The sequence below is a fragment of the Fundulus heteroclitus genome, unplaced genomic scaffold, assembly GCF_011125445.2.
Source record: "Fundulus heteroclitus isolate FHET01 unplaced genomic scaffold, MU-UCD_Fhet_4.1 scaffold_822, whole genome shotgun sequence".
Taxonomy (NCBI): domain Eukaryota; kingdom Metazoa; phylum Chordata; class Actinopteri; order Cyprinodontiformes; family Fundulidae; genus Fundulus; species Fundulus heteroclitus.
Genome location: NW_023397277.1, coordinates 19,583 through 46,811, shown reverse-complemented (window position 1 = coordinate 46,811; position 27,229 = coordinate 19,583). Strand labels below are relative to the sequence as shown.

The 27,229-nt window shown below is 45.8% G+C and overlaps 2 protein-coding genes across 6 annotated transcripts in view; both read right to left on the bottom strand.

Annotated features, from left to right (window-relative positions):
• Window positions 1–322: 322 nt before the first annotated feature.
• LOC118562196 (sodium/calcium exchanger 1-like) lies at window positions 323–11,118 on the bottom strand (the record flags this gene model as incomplete). 3 transcript variants are annotated; one of them, XM_036134474.1, is given in 6 exon segments in its annotated part: window positions 323–340; window positions 434–454; window positions 1,608–1,714; window positions 7,331–9,142; window positions 9,470–9,646; window positions 11,060–11,118. In XM_036134474.1, coding segments are annotated over 4 exon segments (1,933 nt in total), but the record flags the coding sequence as incomplete, so codon positions are not given.
• Window positions 11,119–16,488: 5,370 nt separating this feature from the next.
• LOC105919296 (NACHT, LRR and PYD domains-containing protein 3) overlaps window positions 16,489–27,229 on the bottom strand; it is a 28,931-nt gene continuing 18,190 nt past the window's right edge. For all 3 annotated transcript variants that reach the window (XM_036134477.1, XM_036134478.1, XM_036134479.1), the window contains 3 exons: window positions 17,552–17,725; window positions 17,342–17,388; window positions 16,489–17,259 (listed from right to left, as the gene is read on the bottom strand). In XM_036134477.1, coding sequence (XP_035990370.1) covers window positions 16,694–17,259; window positions 17,342–17,388; window positions 17,552–17,725 — 787 coding nt within the window. In that variant the 3' untranslated portion in view covers window positions 16,489–16,693. The remainder of the gene's footprint in view (window positions 17,260–17,341; window positions 17,389–17,551; window positions 17,726–27,229) is intronic.

Sequence of the window (27,229 nt, the reverse complement as noted above, 5' to 3'; positions counted from 1 at the left end):
GAAGATGGACCTTCACAGTTCTGTCTGGTCTGGTTCTGGACTGAGGAGCCATGATGTGGGACTGTCATGGCCGCGTTCTCGGCGTGTTCTACTGAACTCTGTGGTAAACGAGAGCCTCGTCAGAGGATGTGCTGAAGGTGAGCAGAACCAAACACGCTGCTGCTTCAAGCGCTGAAACACTTTTAAAGCAAACATGTCCACCACCAGCGGTGTCTTACCAAACAGCTGTTTGTCTAATAAAATGTTACAGAAAGCATCAGTTAATGTTGGTCCGCCAGGTACCGGTACCTCCTACCAGAACCGGCGTGACTGGATCTCCTACCTGTCTGGACGAAGCCACCTGTGAGCGAGAACATCCAGTCAGACACAGAGAAAGGTTTGCCTCAGAGAGAAGATGTGGAAGGTTAGGCAGGAAGGAGAGGAAGCTGCTTACCCACTTCCTGAAGCAACACGGCTGAAGAGAGAAAAGAGAGGAGAGACGAGCATGAAGCAGGAAACAAGGAAACAAGGAAGCAGGAAACAAGGAAGCAGGAAACAAGGAAGCAGGAAACAAGGAAACAGGAAACAAGGAAGCAGGAAACAAGGAAACAAGGAAACAAGGAAGCAGGAAACAAGGAAACAAGGAAGCAGGAAACAGGAAACAAGGAGCTCAGAACTCCTCGTCTCGCTAAGCTTCTCCAGATCATTTCATGAACATGTTTAAGGTTCTGCTGCAGCTGGAACCAGGCGGTGTCTCAGCTTAACAACGCTGAAGTTACTTCATCTTCAGACGTTCAGGCTCAGTTTGGAGCAAGAGAAGAAGAGAACCTGTTCCACGCTGGAACCAACGTGGAACAGGTTCTCTGTCCTAAACCGTTACGTCTGCTGGACTCTGGATCCTTTCAGGGCTTTTAATGAGTCTGCAGAGGCAGCGGAGCCTCAGCCAATCACAGCCGAGCCCCTGACAGTACCAGCCAATAGGAAGAGGCAGCGGAGCCTCAGCCAATCACAGCCGAGCCCCTGACAGCACCAGCCAATAGGAAGAGGCAGCAGGGCAGAAGAAGCAGGAAGGAGAGGTCAGAGGGTGTCAGACAGGTAAGGCTCACACCTGTCCATCTCCTCCTGTCCCAGTAGGGCTCCTGCAGCTCCAGGTAGAAGCTGGCCCTCCTATCGTACTCCTCATGGTCGATTATTCTAACAGATATGGTCTTCCTGTGGGGGGGGGGGGGGGGGAGGTCAGTGGTCATGCATTAGTTCACAGAGAGACACCCATTACAAACTGACAGAGCTCCACCTACAGGTAGGAGGAGGAGGACACCCCCCCCCCCCTGCCTGCAGGTAGACGGATGGACATGCATCAGACCCGTGGCCCCCACCGCTGGTCCTCAGGACCCGCTGTCCTGCTGCTGACTTCAATGAACGTAGGAGATTCCAGAACGTCTGCAGCACCTCATCAACGAGGACAGCGGGTCACGAGGACGAGGGTGGAGAACCACAAAACCCCAAATTAAGGCTGCAAACATCTCTGAAGATCTGAGGTCTCCCTGCAAGGAGCTGAGGTGAGTCAGGATGAAGAGGTTAGAGGTTAAAGTGGGCGGGGTCAGGACACAGGGTGGCGACGCCCCCACCTTTCCGTTCACTCATCTCGAGCAGCTGAGGATCTCCGATCTCTAGGAAGAAGTTCTTGTTTTTTTCGTACTCTTCATCGTCAACGATGTTTATCTGAATGGTTTTGCTGAAAGAGAAGAAAGCAGAAGGAGACGTTGCAGAGGAAGAGGAGCGCTGGGGAGTGATGAAGGAGAGGAAACATGGAGAACACCAGGAGCAACATCAGACTCAGAGGAACAGGAAGTCCTGGCAGCAGGAAGCAGAGACTCGTTGATCATGTCGGGGAAAGAAAGCAGGCCCTCTGTAACGATGACCAGGCTCTAAAACCACCTGATGATGAAGAAGACATGCAGCCGTTTCCACGCCTTCATTTAACGCAGCAACCGTGGGAAAGGAGTGGAAGGTAAGTGCACCCTCACTACCAGCATGCAGCAGGGCAGCCTGGAGCTCAGACCGTTGATCAGCATCAGTGGGAGAAGATCTAGACCTGCAGGACTTCTCACAGGAGTGGCTCAACCCGGCACCAGGAAGTTTTTGTGATTTCTGCCTTCAAAAACACACGGGAATCCATCTTGTCCGGCTTCAACCGTTTATATTTAAACCAAAAACGGTTCTGGCCAATCACGTTGCAGCATTGTGGTTTAAGGCGGGACGTACCGGAGCGATGAAGCTGCTGATCCAACATGAACACGGCAGCACAGGAGGACGCAGCTGCAGCCACAGTATACAGGTGGACGCCCCATGGACAGGTGCTGAGCTGCGGTTCAGAGCGGCAGCCATCTTGGATGGGTCTCTCCCGCGCCCCCCAGTGCTTTTATTTGTGCTGAAGAAGCTGTTTACCTATCTAAAATAAATAATAACTCCCTGAATTTATACCTGATTTTCACACGGTTTGGTTTGTTACAAACGGCAGAGATGTGGTTATGATCCAGGACGCTGTCACACATAAAACATGTTTTCATGCTGAAATATCTTGTTTAAACAACATATTCCACAGATTTATGGTCTTCAATAGACAGACATATGGCATATCAATGTATAAATATGTGATTTCCTACTGAACTACTACAATACAAATAGATGTGGTATTACAAATCAGTATGTGTATAAATTATTAAGTTTTATATTATAGTAAAAAACAGGTTGGATTGTTCATTTAAATGTATTTCTCTCTCTCACTGTAAAATCCTGAACCTCTACACACCAACAATAATTCCTCTATATTTCTGCGTGCTCTGCTCACATGCATTCAGTTTTTTAAAGGCCTGGAAAAGTCTTCTTTAAAGTTTCCAGGTCATTCCAGGTTCTTACACCCTGTTAACTAGAGCTGCAGCTTCAGACTCTGTAACTCCAGGGAACTTAATTTGGCAACGTGGTTCATTTTAGTTTGTGAAATATGGTGATAACAGATTAATAAGCATAAAATAATGCTCCATCTGTTGGGTTTCTGCATTGTTCTCACCAAGTAAAAACTAATCTGAGAACCAATCTCAGTCCAAAATGCTGATCTGCACCACATGATCTACTTTCAGTAGCTATCACCGGTTATTGTGACCATAAACTGGAGAAAATACGGTGAAGTTGCTCCCTCTGCCTTTAATGCTGTTGGCTGCTATGCCAGCCTGGAGTAGGAGACCCATCCAAGATGGCGGCGCCGCAGGATGCGCTCCGGTACGTAATGAGGCGCCTACATATATAATGTCTACGGCTGCAGCTCTCACCTCTGATTGGTCACAATCCACAATTTCTTTCTTGAAAGAGCAGCAAAAAGCTCCTTAACCAGCGTAGCTTGTGTTTTCTCACGTCTGCTGCTCACGCTTTATTATAACACTGTGATTGGCTGAAACCAACCTTTGGTAGGCGGGCACTAGGAGTCGTTTCGCCCAATCAGCTCAGAGAGATCTGCTGAATGTTCCTCCTCTCCCCAAACGGACTACAGGGAGCAGAATGATAAGATGTAGGAGGCAGAGAGCTGCAGGTTAACCATCTGCAGCGTTCCTGAGAGTCTGCTTCCGTCTCTTTGATCCAGACCTGGTCTGCAAGTTCCCTTAAACAGAAGCTTTTTACTGACTGATGGACCATGACCCCTCTGAGCTTCTCCATCCTGGTCCTCATCACCTCAGCAGAGGAACATCTAGACCATGGAGGATGGTGGCCTCTGAGGATTCTGTAGACGTTATCCTACTGATTTGTTTCAGCGTTCTTCTAGACGGAGACTGCAGTGCAGCTCAATGAAGCCGAGATCTGACGTGTTTCCTGAGGCCTGCATCAGAGGCACAAGGTACTCTGGAGAAAACTAGTGTCAACGTCACCTTAATGCTAACATTAGTTCCTGCTGCAGCTTTGGACTTTCCACGGTGGCTCTAATGCCTTTGGTTAAAAATGAACCAGCAGATGATTTTAAAAACAGATTTATAACAAATGCAGGTTTGAGCAACAGAATGGCGCTAAAAGTACCTGTAATATTGTTTTAGGTCATTTTCCTGACATCAAGTTAGAAACTATCTGCTTTTTAACAGAAATCTAAATTTTGCTTATTGTCCCTCGGTGGGGAGATTCAGGTGAAGCATCAGTGGCAGCCTGCAGATTCACACAGCAGTAAAATATATTAAAGCTAAAATAATGAGAGCCTGAACCATAAGAGCAGAAAATACTGCAATTACTGAAAATAGCTTTCTCAGATTTTCTGCATATAAACCCCAACAGACTGTAAAATAATGGAGAAACTGCTAAAGCTGCAGGAAGTGAAGGACTTGTTGATGGGAGCAGCGATGCCGAACTTTCTTCCTCGTCTAACAGCTTCATCATCACTCAACAGAAGCTAGAAACCCAAAGAACTTTTCTGGATCCTCACAGGAACCACTTCCCTGGGTCTGATGGGAAAAGTCCAGTTAACAAAGAGAACTTTAGGAAACCTTTAAAGGATCCTGTCACACAGTTCCAGAAGCTGAGAAGCTGCTGAGAGCTTCAGAGGCGCTGAGACATGTTTGGAAAACACAGAACATCCTGATTTATGACGGGTCCACAGAGCTGTGAGTGGTGGAGCTGCAGCACCTGATCCTCACCGTCAGTCTGCTTATTGTCTCTGCAGCTTTACAGCACCGGCGCCGTGGCTGCAGGCCAGAGCGACCTCCCCCGTCGCTGCTTTATGGGCCGAGCTGCAGGCCGGCCAGCGTCCTGGCCGCTGAGAGCTGGACGGCCTAATAAGGAAGAAAGCTGCGGGCTGTTTATCTGCTGCACGCACCAGGAGATGCAAAATAAAAGCCCATCCTCTCTCTGAGGAGATGTGGGGACAAGGAACCAAGACCGAAACAAGACGTTGACGTTAGCTGTCAACACACGTCCACCTGTAACACAAAGCTCCTGGTGTAGGTGAGGAAGAGGAGGCTGGAGTTAACCTGCAGGAAAAACAACAACGGCTGGACCTCAGCAGGAAGAACCGCGGTGCTGCTGGTAAACAGCTTCTAACCGTGGTCACCTGCTAGTTCTCATTCCTCCAGATGATACCAAGCAGTGCAGCTCTGCTGAGAGCCTGCTCAGTTTTCTGCAGCCGAGAGAAGAAACAGCAAACAGCTGCAGGTTTGACGGAAGTTAGACTCGGTTAAACATGGAAGAGGTGAATAAACAGTGGCTGTAAAACCCTGGAAGCCTCAAACATTAACTTTCACAGAAACAGAAATCCCCACTTTGGGTTTCGCCGCGCTGCAGATGAAGCGCCGCTTTGAGCCGTCAGACATCAGGACCAACGTTAGCGAGAGGAACGGCTTCAGAGCTTCCACTGCATTAAACACACCAGGTATCAGCAGCACCTCCAAAGGCCAAATTTAGCAGAATTAAACACGTTTACATGGAAATCTTCAGATTCCCACAGTAACGTAAAGATAGCACCTTTAAGGCCCAATTCATACAGTTTATGTGCAGAAAGAAGTGGATTTGGGGTTCAGCTGCTCTTTAAAGACGATCATTACTGAAGCTTTTTAGTTTTAAGAAGAAGAATCTCTGGTCAGAGATCTGAGATCCAGATTCTTCTTCTTCAGGAGTTACAGAACATCATCATCACAGCCGTAGCGGCGCTGTACCGTAACCTAAAGGTACCAGATCACTGTCCTCTGCTGCTGTTTCAGAGCAGAACAAAACATCCAAACAACCAGCAACCGTTTCCTGATAATTAAAAACTGCATGAAAAACTAAATCATCAACAGGGTCAGCAGAAGCCTCAGTCCTTGTGTGACCTGACATTTCAGGTAGAATATAGATCCTGGAATGAATGGATGATTGATTATGTTATAATCCATCACCAGACCTGGCTAAGAGGGAAACAGCGTTCACATCCTCCATCACTTGGTCTGCAGCAGAGCAGCAACCTGACGGATGTTCTTCAGGTCCTGCTCCTATAACTTCAAGGTTTCAATGCTTCCCTGATATTGTTCCTTTTAAGGGTTAAAAACAGTTTCATCTGTATTTATTCTGTAACAAACGGATTATTCACGTGTGAAAATATCGGCCCAGTTCACCGACAGCAATTGTCTCCAACAATTCATGCAAAGCATCATGGGTAGTTGCAGGAAGGTGGCTCCTCTTGGTTAACATGGAGGTAAAATCTAAGCCTGGTGTTTTGGTCTGATTCTGCTCTGCTGGGTTTTCAGTGTGAATAAAGAACAACATTAATATGCAGTAGGGAAGTTTTCCGGCATGTTTGTGCTGTTAAGTCATCAAAGCTGTTGTGCTTTAATTCCAGCTGCTAGCAGACATGGAAAGAGTCTGGCTGCAGGAATGTAAACCAGCGGCTGTGAAGCCAAAAGGAGCGATCATGAGGCAGGATGGGGGCGGAGCCACTGGTCTAACGGGCTAAACAGCAGCTGCTGTTCACACTTTCATCCACAGCACTAACCTCCAGTGATGAATAAAGGGTTCAACATAATTTACTGGGAGAAGAAAGGGTGAAAATATTTAAAGATTTCCCCCTGAAGACAAAACAACCCTGGCAGAACGAGCGTACCTGCTCTGTGATGTCGTCCAGAGAGATCACACCAGCAGCCCCTAACCACCGTGGATGGCCTTAAAAACAGCAGCGCTCCAACTGCAGGCTGCTCAGTCAGAACCAGCAGAACCGGCAGAGACACTGAGAGAAAGTCCGGTTGCATCTTCACAGCCTGGTGTCTGCACTGCCTCACCTGAGCCAAGGTGTGTTTGTGTTAACGAGACCAACCATGATGGAAATGAGAGTCTGGGTCGTTAAAGCAAAGCGGCAGGAAAGCAGGAAGAGGAAGTTCAGACGTTCAGAGACAGAGGTCCAGATGAGATTCACTGAGCGGATCAGACTAAGCGCTGGTTTGTAGCTCGCCTCACTTTGGACCAATCAGCTGCTCTGAATGGTTTCTGTCTGATTGATCAACACCGGCCTCACAGAGCCTTCCTGATAAACTACTTTGATTTTAATTAATAGTGAGACATGCGGACATAAACATCATAGCCGCTCTTCATCCTGACTCCTCCAGGTCTTCCTCCATGCTGCACCTACTCTAAATGACCAACAGAGGAACTTTATCCCATACTTCTGGTTATTTTCAGCTGTGTTGCGTCGCTCTTGCTGGTTTATGTTCTGGCTTTCTGGCATTTTATTGTTTTCTAATGGAAGCCTTTGGACCTCCATCCTGTCAGCATGAAGACCTGGAGCTGGACTGTGTGGAGCTTCAGTGCATTTCTAACTCTGAATTGTGTGAAATCTGCGTGAGAAACTTACACAATCTCATCGTTGTCAAACTCCAGAACCCCATGCGTGTCTTCAAAGTCCTCTCCTCCTCCTTTGGCCGTCCCCTCCATGGTTTTGTACGGCAGCACCACCACGCCGCGGGCTCCTGCGTTCCTGGTCACCTTCACCTCCATCACGCCGACGCTCTCGCTCACCGTCACCGCCGGCTCCTCGAAGGTGAAGATCCCGGCGTGGTCGTCGTCGAAGATGGTGACGGTGGCTGTGCAGGGCAGGCCCAGCCCCGCGGCGCCGTCGCCGTGGTCCGGCCTGTGGCCATTGGCGCCGTCTGACACCAGCCTCACGTTGGTGAGGTGCACCAGGAAATGCTCGTCCTCCTCAAAGATGTCGTCGTCAATGATGTCGATGCGGATCTCCTTCTCCGTCTCCCCCGGGCCGAACACCACCGTTCCCTCGGTGAAGCGGTAGTCGGAGCCGGCGTTGGCGGTGCCGTCTTCGGTCCGGTAGTCCACGCAGACCGTGGTGGTGAGGTCTCCGCCCCGCCGGACCACGTTGAGGGCCACGCTGCCACAGTTCTCCAGACACTGGTAGTTCCCGGGGTCGAAGAAGACCTTGGAGGAGAAGTTGCTGACTGAGATCTCGGAGCAGACGTCGTGCTGCGTGGCTCTCTTGGCCTGATCGGCGGCGTGCTTCTTCAGCACGTTACCTGCGCCTGTCATGATCCTGGTGGTCTGGCAGCGGTAGAAGGCCCGACTCTTCTGCTGCTGGCTCAACACCTGGTAGTTAGCCAGCTCCATCAGCTGCTCCGTCTCCTTCTCCGGATGTTTCTGTTTCAGCTCCTTCAGGATCCGGGCCAGCTCTCTGCAGGCCTCCTCCTCACCGGCCTCCTTCACCTCACAGCCTCCCTCTCCGTCCACCAGTTCATCTCCGTGAGAGTTGAGCGTCTTGCCGTCCATCTCGATGTCCACCTTTGAGGGGAGGTCCGGTTCGCCCTCCGTCTCGATGATCATCCCTTTCTGCTTCCCGGCTCTGTATCGCTTGTACACATATTTGTAGAAGAGGAGTCTGCGGTCCGCCACGTACGCGAATCCAACACAGAAAGGGAAGAAGAAGAGTGTGAGCAGTCCCTCCCATATTTCAACCACACCTGGAGAAAAGACGGCCAGGATCAGGTAGAGCCAGGTGTAAGCGAACACGCTCCAGGTGGCGGTGACGAAGAACACCCGCAGGTGCTTCACCCGTCGGATCTCTCCGTCGGGGATGACGGACACGCACAGGCCGATGATGACGAACATGTTGAAGGCGGCGCTCCCTACGATGGTGTTGGGCCCCAGCTCGCCGGCGTTGAAGTTGTGACCGCAGACTTCCACCACCGACAGGAGGATCTCAGGTGCGGAGGAGCCCAGCGCCATCAGAGTCAGGTTGGACACCGTCTCGTTCCAGACGCGAACCGTGGTGGTGATCTTCTCCCCGTTGGCCTTCTTGATGGTGATCTTTCTCTCCTGGGAGGTGATGACCTCGATGGATGCCATGAAGCGGTCGGCGATGATGGACACCCCCAGGAACATGTAGAACAGCCCCACAAAGTAAATGGTGGCTCTGGCCAGGCGTTCGCCGAGCGGCGGGTTCTCCGGCATCCACACCGGCAGGATGACGCCTTCGAAGCAGTCGGTGCTGCCGCCGCATTTGGTCTGGTTTCTGTCGGTGGCGTTGGACCTCAGGGCCGACGCCGAGCCTCCTGCTGCTGGAGACGGTAGCTCGGCCGAGCAGACGGCCAGCAGCAGCAGCAGGTCCTGGGTGGAGAACGGCGGCCGGCTCATGGTGAAGCTTGAGTTCCTCCTGGACCTGAAACAGACAGAAGTCCCATCAGAATCACCTTTGGATCGGGGTTCGTGTGGACGGGCCTGGTGAGGAGCTCCTACACTGCAGGGAAACCAAACCAAAGGTCTGTGTGGTCGTTGGACCGGGTTCAGACGATGGCCTGGTTCTGGTTCTGCTGGTCTCTGGACCTGCATGTTGCCTGAATGTTGCCTGAACGTAGCTGCGCCCGCTGAGCCATCCCTGTGTTTGGCGTCAGCGTTTACACGCTTGACCAGGATGTTCAGGGAACCATGAGGTCATCAGAGGTCCTTTACCAGGTGATCCAGGGCACATCTTCTTAGGTCGGCTCACCTTTCTTTGTCTTTGGGGGTTTTGATGTTTTTTCTCAGGAGAACGTCTGAGAGATCTGGCCGGGTCACCTGCCTGCAGGTTGTAGCAGGAGCCACCGGGTTTTAATCCTACAGCTGAGGATACGATGAAGTAAGGAGGAGGAACACAAACGGTCTCCTCTAAGTCGGAGTCGTCAGGCTGCAGGAGGAGAAGGAGCAGAAAGAGGAACCTACCGTCAGACGAAGAGAAAAATCATGGAGGAAAAATGTTTGTAAGTTAGAATCTCCACAAAGTTGCTGGAAATTTAATCCCCAGGACAAAACTTCTTCGCCTCCAGCGGAACAATCTGATGGTCTGAGACGAGAAGCAGAACCCAGACCTGATGAGAGCGCAGGAATAAGACTGCCTCTCTGAACCTCCTCACTGCTCTTCTCTGGGCTCATCCCTCCTGCTGCTCCTCCTCCTCCTGCTCCTCCTCCTCCTCCTCCTCCTCCTCCTCCTCCTCCTTCATTGACCCCTCTGACTGCAGACTATGAAAACGTGAAATCATCCAAATCCGCTGTAGACATCCAGAACCTCTCCTGGTAGAAAATGTAACTCTATTAAATCTGGATCCTGAAGCACTGAATTATTATTTTTTACACAAACTTTGTTGAAAGCAGCAGAACTCTGGGAGGTTAACGCTTTGGTTTTAGAGGTCTAACATGTAAATTAGGTTCCGGGGAGATGATGGATCAGAGCTTCAGTGAAGCTGGAGGAAGCTGAACAAACATCAAAACTTCTCCTTTCAGAGGATTTCTGGTCCAGACCAGATGTCCAGAGTCAGTTGATGGTTTTTAAGTGTTGGAGGTTCCACATTATTCTGAAGTAGGACGTCTGGATCCGGTGGTTCCTGTTCTGCATGCACCGGACCAGAACTCCCCACTGGATTAAGACTTGTTATGGAGGCTGTTAATTGGAGCTATAGAAATAAAACTGAACTGAATTAAATTGGAGTCAACCAGAGTAAATCTGCTGCAGCAGTTTATGAAGGTCCCTGTTATGCCAGCAGGGGTCAGTGTAGCTGATCCACCTGCAGATCTCACGAAGATCCATCAGCTTTTATCTAACAAGCGGATCTGAAGAACCCTGCATCGTCACAACGTTCTTCATTACAGCTTCTCAGCACCTGACCTGACCTGGAACATCCCAACGAGGTCGCCTGCTCAACATCTGACCAACATCTGACCAACATCTGACCAACATCTGACCAACAACTGACCAACATCTGACCAACAACTGACCTACATCACAGCTGAAGCTCCAGGAAAGCAGCCTCAGCACAGCCAGATCACAGCCGTCTGAATATTTACATTTATCTTCTTGTGTTTTTCAGAGCTTCACATCATCAGGAGAGGAATTCTGAAGATGCAACAACAACCAGAAGCTCCCAGCAGTCAAACAGGAGACATCTCCAAACACTGGAGCAATACCCGGCAGCAATCCCCCGGTTCAGTCGCATCATCTGCAGACGCCGGTGCTCAGATGTCTCCAGCTCCGCATGGCAGCAGTGTCTAGCTGTTCCTGCAGAGTAAATCAGGTATTTTGTCCCCTGTGGGCTCCGGCACTCACCTTGGCTCCTGGTGCCGCCGCTGCAGGAGAACAGAGTGTGTCCTGGAGGGAGAGCTGCGTCTGATAACTGCTCTAAATTTAACAGAAACACACATTGCTGGTCACACAGCGTCCTTATCTCCCCCCCCCCCTCTCTGCAGGCCATAGCCTTAAATGGCTCTGCAGGGCCCGGGGCCGTCCAGCAGCTCCTCGTCCCCGCCGACATGTGTGAGGAGATAACTGCTAATGGCGTCCTCCCGACAACTTCCACCGCAGTGATTTTCCACAGTGACAAGGTGACATCCAGAGATCTGCAGACCGGCAGGCAGACTTTAGTCTTCAGTCAGAAACCTGAGTGGTTTTCCTGTGGGGACACAGAAGTCCCATCAAAGGGGAACCAGCATGAAGTTTCTCCTCCTGGTTCCCTGAAGGTTGGAGGAATTTCATTTAAAGTTAGCAACAGTTTGTTGTTCTGATGATCCGGATGGACCGACCATCAGAACCTCACAGAATGTGCTGGTTTATTTCATGTATGCAGAGATAAAACACACAAACAGTAAACAGCCAGCCAGAGTTAATGTTTAAAAGCAGGAAATGAGGACGCAGTGAAGGGACACCATAAATTCAATTCAATTCAATTTTATTTATATAGTGCCAATTCATGAAACATGTCATCTCGAGGCACTTTACAAAGTCAAAATCAATCATTTTATACAGATTGGTCAAAAATTTCCTATATAAGGAAACCAGTTGATTGCTTCAAAGTCTCTCCAAGCAGCATTCACTCCTGGAGAAACATAGAGCCACAGGGAGAGTCATCTGCATTGTTGATGGCTTTGCAGCAATCCCTCATACTGAGCATGCATGAAGCGACAGTGCAGAGGAAAACTCCCCTTTAACAGGGAGGAGAACCTCCAGCAGAACCAGAACCAGGCTCAGTGTGAACGCTCATCTGCCTCCACCCACTGGGGCTTAGAGAAGACAGAGCAGAGACACAGAAAGCTCAGAAGCTCACATTGACCCAGGAGTACTTTCTATGTTAGAGAAGACAGAGCAGAGACACAGAAAGCACAGAAGCACACATTGATCTAGTAATCTGTTCTACATTAGATGGTAGTAGCGGGTGAGCCGTCTTCTCTGGATGATGTCACAGTTAACAGACCAGACCAGGTGTACCTTCTATAAAGAAATAAAGAGAGAGAGAGAGCAAAAAGTTAAAAGCTGAAATGACAACTGTCATTTCAATGCAATGCAATGCAAATTTGGAGAACAGGAGAACTCAGCAGAGTGAGAGAAATAGACCCTGATGTCCTCCAGCAGCCTAAGCCTATAGCAGCATAACTATAGAGGTAGCTCAGGGTAACATGAGCCACTCTGACTAGAAGCTTTGTCACAAAGGAAAGTTTTAAGATTAGTCTTAAAAGTAGACGGGGTGTCTGCCTCACGGACCAAAACTGGGAGTTGGTTCCACAGGAGAGGAGCCTGATAGCTAAAGGATCTGCCTCCCATTCTACTTTTAGAGACTCTAGGAACCACCAGCAGACCTGCAGTCTGAGAGCGAAGTGCTCTGTTAGGAACATACGGGGTAATCAGAGCTCTGATATATGGTGGAGCTTGATTATTAAGGGCTTTATACGTTAGAAGGAGAATTTTAAATTCTATTCTTGATTTAACAGGAAGCCAATGAAGGGAAGCTAAAACAGGAGAAATATGATCCTTCTTGTTGATTTTCATCAGAACTCTTGCTGCAGCATTTTGGATCAGCTGAAGACTTTGAACTGCATTTTGTGGACTTCCTGATATTAAAGAATTACAATAGTCCAGCCTTGAAGTAACAAATGCATGGACTAGTTTTTCAGCATCACTCCTGGACAGAAAGTTTCTAATTTTGGCGATATTCCTGAGGTGAAAAAAGGAAAATTTGGAAACCTGTTTAATATGAGATTTAAATGACATGTCTTGGTCGAAAACAACACCAAGATTTGTTTATTCTTTATTACCAGAGGCCAAGTTAATGCCACCCAGATTAGGTGATTGATTAAGAAGTTGATTTCTTCTTAATCAATCTTCTGATTCTCCTTTTTTTGTAGGTGAATCAGAAGAGTTCGCTTACAAAACTTCACCTGAAGACGAGTGAAATAAGGCATGAATGTTCTGCCCAGGAACAAGAACACAGATGCTTAAAATGAATGTATGGAAATAAATACTATAACTTTTCCTTCTTATGATTCCTGAACTGTGAAGAATCAAAAACACATTAAAATATCCTGCAGACATGAATCTTTCAGCATCAAAGCTGAACTTAGGCCTAACCTTTAGCTGTGTGTAAAGAACTGATCCTTACCAACCGCGCCGTCACAGAACTGAACTTTTTAATCTGTTTGAAGAGTTTCTGATGATGGCCAGAGAGCAGTCACTGTACAGAACAATGTCAGTTATTGAGCAAAACTTACATGTATCAAAGACGTGCAGTCACTGGCAAAAATGATTGATTGCCCCACAGTGGAACAGTGGGTAGCGCTGTTGCCTTGCAGCAAGAAGGTCCTGGGTTCAAGTCCCACCCTGGGTCTTTCTGCATGGAGTCTGCATGTTCTCCCTGTGCATGCGTGGGTTCTCTCCGGGTACTCCGGCTTCCTCCCACAGTCCAAAAACATGACTGTTAGGTTAATTGGCTTCTCTAAATTCTCCTTAGGTGAGTGTGTGGTGAATGTCAGGTTGCGACAGACTGGCAAGCTGTCCAAATAAACACTGCCTGGAAAACTAAACCTGTGTTAAAAGACATGTGAGAGAACAGGTAAATATTTCTGAATCGGGTCAAGAACCCGTAGAACCAGCAGGATTTCTGTAACATGCAACAGAACAGGACCTGGTCTGCTGGTGTATTGATTCCCAGCAGGGGGCGATATCGCTAACAGGAAAGAAGCTGTTTTTAGGTCCATTACTGTTTTATGTTCCTCAGTCGTTTCCCTGGAGGAAGTGGGTCAAACAGAGCATAAAGCCTGCTGTGACGTCCTTTTCTGCACTCCTGCAGCATAAAGCGAGTCCAGATCTGGTAGCATCCCACAATCCCCTGCGCTGACCTCCCCACCCGAACTCAATGCTTTCTCTCCTGCACTGTGCAGCCCCCAAACCGCACTATAAAAGTTTATGAATAGTCAAAGGTAAGAAATCCATCCATCCATCCATTTTCCAAACCGCTTCTCCCTCATGGGGTCGCGGGGGGTGCTGGTGCCTATCTCCAGCGTTCACTGGGCGAGAGGCGGGGTACACCCTGGACAGGTCGCCAGTCTGTCGCAGGGGGTAAGAAATGAACACGTGAATTATGTTTCCTCCATATTTGGTCATCGTCACCCTTGACTGCAAAGCAAGACGCTTTCAGGAACCTGCAGCAGAATGTGATGGAGAGCAGGAGCAGCGGAGCTGGAGGATAAACCAGCTGCTGTGGGACGCTCCGTTTATCTGCAGCATCGACGGTACACTGCGTCCTCTAACTGCACAGAGACAGGAATCCACCAGAGAACATGGAGTCTCACCTCTTATCCATTCATTACCCAGGCAATTAAAACCAGAATCTGCTCTGAATGAGTCAGTGGGAGCAAACAGAACCACCAGAACATGAAATCTGGGTCCAATCAGGTCTCCTCGGGAGTCTGTCCTGGTCTGGATCTCTCTCAGCTCCATCAGCTCAGTGTTGGACAGGACATATGTAAATTAGATCAGAACCTTATTTTACAGTAAAAATCTGATCTTTATTTCAAAGCAGATTCCTTTCCCGTCAACATGAGCTTTCTAAAATGCTGCTTAGACAAACGTTTTCCTGAGGGCTAGCATGTTGAAGGTGTCGGTGGTTCCCAGCAGCCCACCGAAGCCAGAGTTTATCTCTGCTCGCTGCTTATCACAGCTCACATTCCTCCTCCTCGGCTTTTATTTTTACCCCCAAGGGTGAGCGCGCTCCCTCCAGAAAGACCAACCTGCGTCCAGATAACATGCAAACGTGTGAAGGTGGAAGAACTGCATCAGAGTCTTCAGCACCCACTGAAACACAAAAATATTATTTTGTTTTAGCTAAAAGGAAATATTCTAATTTTACTAAGTAATGACCAAGAAATTGTTAATAATCAGTTCATAAATGACTTGTACTTGTAGAGCGCTTTAAACTAGTCTGATGACCCCAAAGCACTTTACACTACAGTTACTCACACATTCACACCCTGACGGTGGTGAGCTATGCTAGCAGCCACAGCTGCTCTGGGGCAGACTTACAGAGGCTGCCACGCATCACCGCCACCAGACCCTCTGACCACCGCCAGCAGACTTGATGAGGAATGGAAGTCCATCAAAATCATGGTCCTCACTTTTTATTTTAAACAAGGATTTGTGTGTGTGTGTGTGTGTGTGTGTGTGTGTGTGCGTGTACTTGTACTTATAGCTAAGTGAGACATTTTTTGTGCTTTTTTCCGATAAAGTGAGGACTTTGCACCTTTTTTTGGTCACAGATTTTTTTCTGATTTAGGGGATAGGTTAAGGGCTAAGGTGTTGAATAGACCATAGAAAAGCTTCAATGACTTGTAAATGTCTTGTATAGCGCTTTAACTGGTCTGACAACCTGAAAGTTCTTCACAGTACAATCACACCCTGATGGTGGTGAGCTATGCTAGCAGCCACAGCTGCTCTGGGGCAGACTGACACAGGCTGCCATACGTCAGTGCCACCAGACCCTCTGACCACCGCCAGCAGGCTTGATGAGGAATGGAAGTCCATCAAATTCATGGTCCTCACCTTTTGTCTTAAACAAGGATTTGTGTGTGTGTGTGTGTGTGTGTGTGTGTGTGTGTGTGTGTACTTGTACTTGTAGCTGAGTGAGACATTTTTTGAGCATTTTTCCAGTAAAGTGAGGACTTTGCACATTTTTTGTTTATCAATTTATTTCTGGTTTAGGGCTAAGGTGTTGATTAGGCCATAGAAGGCTTAAATGGCTTGTACAGCGCTTTAACTCGACCCTCTGACCACCGCCAGCAGGGACTTTGGGTGGAGTGTCTTGCACAAGTAAGGACACAACAACTGAGACAGTTGGTGCGGGGGATTGAACCAGCAACCCACCAATTGCAGGACAAACTCTCTAACCTCTGTATCAGTTCAATTCAGTTTTCTCTCTATAGCACCAATCCACGTCATCTCAAGGCTCTTTCCAAAGTCAGCTTCCATCAGATCCTCCAGGTTGGTGAGAAAGTTTCCTCTCTAAGGAAACCCAGCAGGTTGCATCAAGTCTCTCCAAGCAGCATTCACTCCTCCTGAAAGAGCGTAGAGCCACAGTGGACAGTCGTCTGCATTGTTGATGGCTTTGCAGCAATCCCTCATACTGAGCATGCATGAAGCGACAGTGGAGAGGAAAACTCCCCTTTAACAGGGAGGAGAACCTCCAGCAGAACCAGAAACAGGCTCATCTTTGCAGCAATCCCTCATACTGAGCATGCATGAAGGTGGATTTCTGTCAAGATATTTTATTTGACAGAAACTTTAAAAAACCAACACAATCTGAGCCTTTTCCAGATTAACCAAACTGGAGATTTTCTTCACATGCATTTTAAATTCAGCTGCATTGTCTCTTCAGTGGCAACATAAAGACGTTCCCTAAAGAAAAGAAAAGTGTTTCTCCTAACAGGGTCCACCAGGAGGAGCTTTCTTGTCCTGCAGAGAACACAGCGAGGCGGAGGATTCAGAGCCACCGAACCAGAAACCAAAGCCAGCGTACAGAGGTGCGGTGAAGGTGGTGTTGAAGGTGTAGAGGTGGGTCAGAGAGTCAGAGGAGACTCTGTAGAAGGACAGAACCCCAGCAGGACAGTCCACATACACTGCTGCCCTTCTGGAGACGGAGGAGGAGGAGAGGACAACCTCCTCTTCATCGTGGCACACGGCGTAGCCCACATCTGAGCAGCTCAGACTCCAGGACTGGCCGTTCAGTCCAAACAAGCAGTCCCTTCTGGTTCCTTTCCTTCTGATTGCAGAGTAACTCACGGCGATGTGAACCACTCCTTCCCACTCCACCTCCCAGTAGGCGCGGCCCGTCAGAGCCTCGGTGCAGAGCAGCTGGCAGAAGTGAAACCTGTGGGGGTGATCTGGGTACGGCTGCTGCTCCCTCACCACCGCCGCCTTCCTGCTGCTGTGGGACAGCCGCAGCTTCCTGTGGGCCGTGTTCTCATCCAGGGTCAGCTCACGGAAATCTGAGGGAAACCAGTTTACAGGCAGGCTCAACCCATTGATCTTATTTCTTTATTCATAGGCTGCAGCCCAACTAACACTCACACTTGCTGAGGCCAGGTTTCAGTCTCTGTTCTCCACCATGTTCCAGTCTGCAGGAAGAAATATCAGACAATTATCTGCAAGGACTTTTATTTAGCCCAATAAATAAAAACTCTCATCAAACGTCTTCCTGGTCGGGTCCTCAGCCGACCAGTATGGTAAAAACAAACCACTCTGTGGAAAAGTTTCACAAAATATAGGTATGAACCTGACCCCAGAGTTTGTAGTTTGCAGAGTGGATCCTCCAGTAAAGCAGAAAGCATCTTAGTTCCTGCGTCTCCAGGATGATTGTAGCTCAGGTCCAGCTCCATGAGATGGGATGGCTTGGACCTCAAAGCGGACCCCAAGAGAGCGCAGCCCCCCTCTGAGAGCCTGCAGCCTGACAGCCTGCAGAGAAACAGTAGTAGAGATTAGAGGAATTGTTGTTATCACCATTATTGTCATTATTATTATTATTATTATTATTATTATTACCACCATTATTATTACTATTACTATTATTATTATCATTATTATTATTATTACCACCATTATTATTTCCACCATTATTATTACTATTATTACTATTATTATTATTATTATTAGGCCCGAGCAGCGAAGCGCTGCGAAGGCCTATTGTTTCTGTGTTGTTTCTTATTATTATTATTATTAGGCCCGAGCAGCGAAGCGCTGCGAAGGCCTATTGTATCTGTAGTGTTAATTATTATTATTATTATTCTGCCCCCCTAAAGAGGGGCCTTTTTGGGGGCCTTACCTTTTTCAAAAACTCACCAAACTTTGCAGATGTATGGTGACTGTTTAAAAATTTTGTATTTTAAGGTCATCACAAAAATCAAAAGAAAAATGCCTCAACGGCGCCACCTAGAAATTTTCAAAGGACCCTTTGCTATTCACTTACTTCATCGTAGAGACATGAGATTTGGTACAGTGGTAGAGCTCACCAAGACGCTCAGAATTTACAATTAATGTCATAGTGCAAATATCACAGGAAGTCGGCCATTTTAGATTGAAGGTCTGATTTTGACCTGATTTTTGACGTTTACAGCATTGGTATTTGATCGAACTCCTCCTAGGGATTTTGAGCGAGCGGCTTGAAACTCGGTCAGTCTGATCATAAGGCATGGCCAATTAAAAGTTATCAAAACGGTGAGTTTTTGAGCATGCTGAAGGGGCGTTGGCAGGGGTCAAAGTTCACCAACTCGCCATGAAACACAAAACTGTTATATTTCATACACAAAAACTCACAGAGCCACCAAACTTTCAGTAGTTGATCACCACTAGGTCTTCTTTAATATCCAATGGTCAAATGATAACATTGCTTAGGCCACGCCCCCTGACAACAGGAAGTGTCATGTTTTGTTGTAAGCGGTCGCTATGTTACCCCTCTGAGCTAATCAACATGAAACTGTGTCAAGAGACAGAAGACATATTGGTGTGTTGTGGATTCCAGCCCCAAGTGGATTCCATGGAGCAGGGCGGCGTGGTGGCGTGGGGAAGTCACATCAAACCATATATTTTTAATCTTTTGACAGCATTATTTGCTCAAACCTGTCCACCAGGTGGCAGCAAGAGACCACAAATAAACCACAAACCAAGTTGTCTTGTTCAGTAAGGCAAGGCAAGGCAAATTTATTTATATAGCACAATTCAGTACAAAGACAATGCAAAGTGCTTTACATGATTAAAATATAGCAAAATAAAACAGAATAAAAGCAAGTAGGTAGGAATAAAATGTAGATAGAAAAAAGAACAAAAAAGTGGTGATTCAGTTAACTAGAACAGTTGAAGGCAATCCTAAACAAATGTGTTTTTAATCTTGATTTAAAGGAACTCAGGCTTTACGCACCTTTACAATTTTCTGGAAGTTTGTTCCAGATCAGTGGAGCATAGGAACTAAATGCTGCTTCTCCTTGTTTAGTTCTGGTTCTAGGTATGCAGAGTAGGCTAGAGCCAGAAGACCTTAATGGTCTGGAGGGTTTATACACTGATAACAAGTCTGATGTATTTAGGTGCTAAGCCATTCAGGGATTTATAGACGAACAGAAGTTTTTAAAGTCTATTCTCTGATATACAGGGAGCCATGGAAGGACTTTAGAACTGGGGTGATGTGCTCTACTTTCTTAGTCTTAGTGAGGACGCGGGCAGGAGCGTTCTGGATCAGCTGCAGCTGTCTGATCCACTTTTTAGGCAGGCCTGTGAAAACACCGTTGCACCGTTGCAAATATAAACGCATGGATTAGTTTTTCCAGATCCTGCTGAGACATTAGTCCTTTAATCCTGGAAATGTTTTTCAGGTGATAGAAAGCTGACCTTGTAACTTTCTTTAGATGCTTTTGGAGGTTCAGGTCTGAGACCATTACTACTCCAAGATTTCGGGCCTGATCAGTGGTTCCTAGCTGAAGCGACTGAAGCTGTGTGTTAACTTTTGATCTCTCCTCTATTGGTCCAAATATTATTACTTCTGTTTCGTTTTTATTCAACTGAAGAAAATTTTGGCACATCCACGTATTGATTTCTTCTAGGCATTTACTCAGTGCTTGAACTGGTTCATAGTCACCTGGTGACATGGTGATGTAGAGCTGTGTGTCGTCTGCATAGTTATGGTAGCTGATGTTGTTGTTTCTTATGATCTGAGCTAGAGGAGCATGTAGATATTGAATAGGAGGGGACCCAAGATGGACCCTTGGGGAACCCCACATGTGATTTTTGTAATCTTCGATGTAAAGTTACCTACTGATACAAAAAAGTCCCTGTCCTTTAAGTAGGATTTAAACCAGTGGAGAGCTGTACCACAGAGGCCGACCCAGTTCTCCAGGCGCTCTAACAGAATGGAGTGATCAACAGTATCAAATGCTGCACTGAGGTCCAACAGAACCAGCACTGTGGTTCTTCCACAGTCTGTATTTCTATGGATGTCATCAAACACCTTGATAAGGGCGGTCTCTGTACTGTGGTGAGCACGGAAGCCAGACTGGAAAACGTCAAAGCGGCTGGTCGTTGTTAAGAAGGTGTTTAATTGTTGAAACACAGCTTTTTCAATAATCTTACTGATAAAGGGGAGGTTTGAGATGGGCCTGTAGTTCTGGAGTAGTAGTTTGTCTAAATTGTTCTTTTTTAACAGTGGTTTGATAATTGCTGTTTTTAGGGACTGGGGGGAAAACACCTGACAGAAGGGATGTGTTTATTATCTGAGTCAAATCAGACGCTATGACAGGCAAAACTTTCTTAAGGAAAACTATGGGTAGAGCATCAAAACAGCATGAGGAGGAACTTAGCTGCTGAATGATCTCCTCTAAGCTTTTGGAGTTTATTTGGCTGAATTGGAACATTTTGTCAGGATAAGTTCCAGCTGAATACGGCTTTGGTTCTAGAGTTGGTGTGGATGTACAAACTGATCTTCTAATTATCAGTTTATTTATTTTTTAGACTAGTTCCATATGAGAGGTTGCAAGAAAACTTGTTACTTTACTGAATTTGCAGCTTAAGAACCCTGGGTTTGACAGACAACACCAACTGTCCCCTCAATCCAGTGCACACACTACCACAACAGACCTCATCACGCTCTACAGTACATCAAGAAAACTAAATCAACTAAAACAAGTTTACGAGTGCACATGAAATTAAGTTAATACATATTTGTGTGTCAGGGTGTCTAAGCACTCTCCAGAATTTGACATCTCAGCAGAACCTGTAATAATTATAGAAAGTAACGTTATAGTTGTTCTGCCTTTTGTTAAGACAGCAAGGAATTCATGTCGTGAATACATTACATAAATAAGATATAAATTAATTATTAGTCAGAGGAAATCCATGGTAAAAACAGTTAGAAACGTTTTGGGTTCATATTTAATCAGAGTGAGACATCACAACTTTGTTAGATCTCTATGTGAATTATGTGAGATAGTGAGTGCTCTCACCTTAAATAAAAGATCTTTGACGTATTTTGCTCTGGTAAAAGCTGCTTTTCAGCGATGAAGCTAGGGAAACTGCTAATGTTGAAGTTGAATTTGTTCTACACGCTTCTGCCTTGGAAAATATTCGTCTTTTTACAAAAAGAATGTTTAAAGCCAGATTTGTGAATAAAGGTTATTCAGAGAACGCAAGAAAAGGAAGCTTTGTGTGGGGAACTTTTGTCCCAGCTGTCTAACTGCATATGGCCCCAGGACAGCACAATAGTTTTCTTGAAGTATAATTTTGGAGAAGTAGAAACAAGTATTAATTTCAAAAGGTAGGTAAAAGAGGAAAAAAGTTTTTACAAAATCTTAAAATGTTGGATAGTTGTTATTTCCATCTTGCTGTGAAAATTGGTGAAATATTATCATTTTTAATGCTTAGATATAAAATTGCAAGGCAATTACTAAAATTGCCTTTTGTTGAAAATGTTTTATGGCATGCCATACTTTATATTTATAGGTAGCCTAGATGTGCATAATAAAAGAGTGGAACTAAAAGCTGGTCTAAAATTTTTATGGAGCTTTAACTTGCTAAGAGTAATAACGTTAGATGATTATATCTTTAAAATGAGATAACTGTCTCATAAAATGTGATAGGTCTAAAGATTGGTCTAAAGAGATGATTCAATTCAATGTTATTTATATAGCGCCAATTCATGAAATATGTCATCTCAAGGCACTTTACAAAGTCAAAATCAATCAGATTATACAGATTGGGTCAGATTATACACATTGGTCAAAAAAATTCCTATATAAGGGAACCAGTTCATTGCATCAAAGTCTTGACAAGTAGCATTCTCTCTTAAAGAAGCGTAGAGCCACAGGGAGAGTTGTCTACACTGTCCATGGCTTTGCAGCAATCCTACCTACTGAGCAAGCATGAAGCAACAGCGGGAAAAAAAACTCCCCATTAACGGGAAGGAAAACCTCCAGCAGAACCGGGCTCAGTATGAACGGTCATCTGCCTCGACAGACTGGGGGTTACAGAAGACAGAGCAGAGACACAACAAGACAGACAAAAAAGCACAGAAGTTCTACATTAGATGGTAGTAGCGGGTGATCTGTCTTCCCTGGATGATGCCACAGCTAACAGAACGCCGGACCAGGTGTACCTACTATGAAGAAAAAAGAAAAATCAAAAAGTTAAAAGCTGAAATGACAACAGTCATTCAAAATTGAAGAACAATAGACCCTGATGTCCTGCAGTAGCCTAAACGTATAGCAGCATAACTATAGAGGTAGCTCAGGGTAACATGAGCCACTCTAACTATAAGCTTTTTAAAAAAGGAAAGTCCAAAGAGCCAGCTTCTAGTGGAGAAGTTCAAGTATCTTGGGGTCTTGTTCATGAATGAGGGGAAGATGGAGCGGGAGATCGACAGGCGGATTGGTGCAGCGTCTGCTGTGAAGCGGGCGCTGTACCGGTCCGTTGTGGCGAAGAGAGAGCTGAGCCAAAAGGCGAAGCTCTCGATTTACCGGTCGATCTACGTTCCTACCCTCACCTATGGTCACGAGCTTTGGGTCGTGACCGAAAGAACGAGATCCCGGATACAAGCGGCCGAAATTAGTTTTCTCCATAGTGTGTCTGAGCTCACCCTTAGAGATAAGGTGAGGAGCTCAGTCATCTGGGGAGGACTCAGAGTAGAGCCACTGCTTCTTCATGTCGAGAGGAGCCAGTTGAGGTGGCTTGTGCATCTGGTTAGGATGCCTCCCGGGTGAGGTGTTCTGGGCACGTCCCACCGGGAGGAGGCCCAGGGGAAGACCCAGAACACGCTGGAGGGACTCTGCTGGCCTGGGAGCGCTTTGGGATTCCCCCAGAGAAGCTGGCCCAAGTGGCTGGGGAGAGGAATGTCTGGGCCTCCTTTATAAAGCTGCTACCCCCCGCGATATTGCTAAAGTGTTCCTTTGGCAATAGTCCAATTGCTAAAGTGTTACTTTTGCATTACTTTTGGGTGTGTATCCACCAATTTAGATGTTAAACTTTCATAAAAGCTGTCTTAATGCAAGAAACAAAACCCTTGGACACATGAAATAGCAAGTAACTTTAAAAAACCAAAATGGTTTTGTTAACTTTTCACATTAAGCTGGATTAACAGCTAGTAAGATACCTTTGATTAAATTGGTATACTAATGTTTAAACTAGGGGTGTCAAAGATACGGCCCGCGGGCCGAATTCGGCCCGCCGAACGATTTAGTCCGGTCCGATGGCCAAATGCATTATCATTATTCAACGGCTGTATCTCCTCGCTGCATCGAGCGATCTGCACCAGATTTTTTGTGTCGTGGGGGAGCGCTGCCGAACACGTTCGTGTGAATCGCCCAGTGGACGGGCGGGCAAAATGCGTGACAGCATCTGCGGTGGCGGGCGGCCGGCGGTGCGCAAATCCCAGCGGTGGCCAATAGGCCAGAGCGGCGCTTTGCTGCGAGGGCCGCTCATCACCGCTTGCGGTTTTAATTATTATTATTTTTATTCTGCCCCCCTAAAGAGGGGCCTTTTTGGGGGCTTTATCATATTCAAAAACTCACCAAACTTTGCAGATGCATGGTGACTGTTTAAAAATTTTGTATTTTAAGGTCGTCACAAAAATCTAAAGAAAAATGCCTCAACGGCGCCACCTAGAAATTTTCAAAGGACCCTTAGCTATTCACTTACTTCATCGTAGAGTAATGAAATTTTGTACAGTTGTAGATCTAAGCAAGACGCTCAGAATTTACAATTAACGTCATAGTGCAAATATCACAGGAAGTCGGCCATTTTAGATTGAAGGTCGTAATTTTACCTCATTTTTGACGTTTACAGCATTGGTATTTGATCGAACTCGTCCTAGGGATTTCGAGCGAGCGGCTTGAAACTCGGTCAGTCTGATCATAAGGCATGGCCAATTAAAAGTTATCAAAACGGTGAGTTTTTGAGCATGTTGAAGGGGCGTTAGCAGGGGTCAAAGTTCACCTACTCGCCACAAAACAGAAAACTGTTATATCTCCTACACAGAAACACACAGAGGCACCAAACTTTCTGTGATTGATCATCATCGGGTCTTCTACAGTATCCAATGGTCAAATGATGACATCACTTAGGCCACGCCCCCTGACAACAGGAAAAACTGTTTTATCTCCTACACAGAAACACACAGAGGCACCAAACTTTCTGTGATTGATCATCATCGGGTCTTCTACAATATCCAATGGTCAAATGATGACATCACTTAGGCCACGCCCCCTGACAACAGGAAAAACTGCTATTTCTCCTACACAGAAACACACAGAGGCACCAAACTTTCTGTGATTGATCATCATCGGGTCTTCTACAATATCCAATGGTCAAATGATGACATCACTTAGGCCACGCCCCCTGACAACAGGAAGTGTCATGTTTTATTGTTAGCAGTCGCTATGTTACCCCTCTGAGCTAATCAACATGAAACTGTGTCCACAGACTTGTTGCTGTGTTGTGGATTCCAGGCCCAACTGGATTCCATGTAGCAGTGCGGCATGGTGGCGTGGCGAAGTCACCTGAAACGCCGCTGCCATATGTCCAGACTTCCATAGGGTATTGACAAATTTATTAAAAAGTAACTTAAAATTACCTTAAAAGGACAACATTTTTAAAAGTCAAAAGGCTTATTTGATGCTTTGAGAACATCTCTTCTATTCGGCTACAAAATCAACTGGATTCGATGGAGCAGGGCGGCGTAGTGGCGTGGCAAAGTCACCTGAAACGCCGCTGCCATATGTCCAGACTTCCATAGGATATTGATAAATTTAATAAAAAGTAACTTAAAATTACCTTAAAAGGACAACATTTTTAAAAGTCAAAAGGCTTATTTAATGCTTTGAGAACATCTCTTCTATTCGGCTACAAAACCAACCAAAACAGGATGATCTTTTAAGCTATAAGACCATTTTTAAGATGTCAATACATAGATTTTAAGCTGGTGGGTCGCCACTGCCTCCGGTGGCCAAATGCATCGCTGCATCAACTGATCTGCACCAGTTTAATCTCGTCATGGCAAAATTATTTTTTCTCTTCATGTGTGGCCCTAATACTCCATCGTAAGAACACCGCTGTCGTTACCGCGGGTCCTGGGGGAAAAAAAAAACGCTGCTCCTGGGGGGAATTTTTGATTATGCTCACGCATAGATGTGTAAAACTTCACATTGCAATTCAGACAGGCGCAGACTGAACCGTGCAGTTCATTTTAAAGAGGCAGTTTTGGCGCATATTCCGATAGAAACGGGCTGCGGGGAGCCTAAGTGTGTTGTCGTGGGCGTGTTTACCCGCTGCAGGTAACCGCTGTGAAACAATCAGAAAGATTTCCCTGATTAATAACATCTTTATGGCGCTCATCTTTATTGTTACTATGTGCTGCTTTACCAGTTCTCTCTCTCTCGCTCGCTCGCTCGTCATCGGACAAAAATCAAACTGCTTCGTGTTTGTATTTGAAATTGTGCGTCAGACTCAGATTTAGAAGTGTTGTTACGACGTTTGAGCTGTAACTGCAACCGTTTTATTTATATATATATATATATATATATATATATATATATATATATATTTACTTTACTGAAAATGCAGCTTAAGAAGATTGGGTTTGACAGACAACACCAACTGTCCCCTCAATCCAGTGCACACAATACCACAACAGACCTCATCACGCTCTACAGTACATCAAGAAAACTAAATCAACTAAAACAAGTTCACGAGTGCACATGAAATGAAGTTAATCCATATTTGTGTGTCAGGGTGTCTAAGCATTCTCCAGAATTTGACATCTCAGCAGAGCCTGTAATAATTATAGAAAGTAACATTATAGTTGTTCTGCCTTTTGTTAAGACAGCAAGGAATTCATGTCGTGAATACATTACATAAATAAGATAATAATTCTTAGTCAGAGGAAATCCAAGGCAAAAACAGTTAGAAAAGTTTTGGGTTCATATTTAATCAGAGTGAGACATCACAACTTTGTTAGATCTCTATGTGAATTACGTGAGATAGTGAGTGCTCTCACCTTAAAAAAAGATCTTTGACGTATTTTGCTCCGGTTAAAAGCTGCTTTTCAGCGATGAAGCTAGGGAAACTGCTAATGTTGAAGTTGAATTTGTTCTACACGCTTCTGCCTTGGAAAAATATTCGTCTTTTTACAAAAAGAATGTTTAAAGCCAGATTTGGGAACAAAGGTTATTCAGAGAATGCAAGAAAAGGAAGCTTTTGTGGGGAACTTTTGTCCTAGCTGTCTAGCTGCATATGGCCCCAGGACAGCACAATAGTTTTCTTGAAGTTTAATTTTGGAGAAGTAGAAACAAGTATTAATTTCAAAAGGTAGGTAAAAAAGGAAAAAAGTTTTTACAAAATCTTAAAATGTTGGATAGTCGTTATTTCCATCTTGCTGTGAAAATTGGTGAAATATTATCATTTTTAATGCTTAGATATAAAATCGCAAGGCCATTACTAAAGTTGCCTTTTGTTGAAAATGTTTTTTGGCATGCCATACTTTATATTTATAGGTAGCCTAGATGTGCATAATAAAAGAGTGGAACTAAAACCTGGTCTAAAATTATTATGGAGCTTTAACTTGCTAAGAGTAATACCGTTAGATGATTATATCTTTAAAATGAGATAACTGTCTCAAAAAATGTGATAGTTTATTTGGTCTGAAGAGATGATGCAATTCAATGTTATTTATATAGCGACAATTCATGAAATATGTCATCTCAAGGCACTTTACAACGTCAAAATCAATCAGATTGTACAGATTGGGTCAGATTATACACATTGGTCAAAAAATTCCTATATAAGGGAACCAGTTCATTGCATCAAAGTCTTGACAAGTAGCATTCTCTCTTGAAGAAGCGTAGAGCCACAGGGAGAGTCGTCTGCATTGTCCATGGCTTTGCAGCAATCCTACCTACTGAGCAAGCATGAAGCGACAGCAGGAAAAAA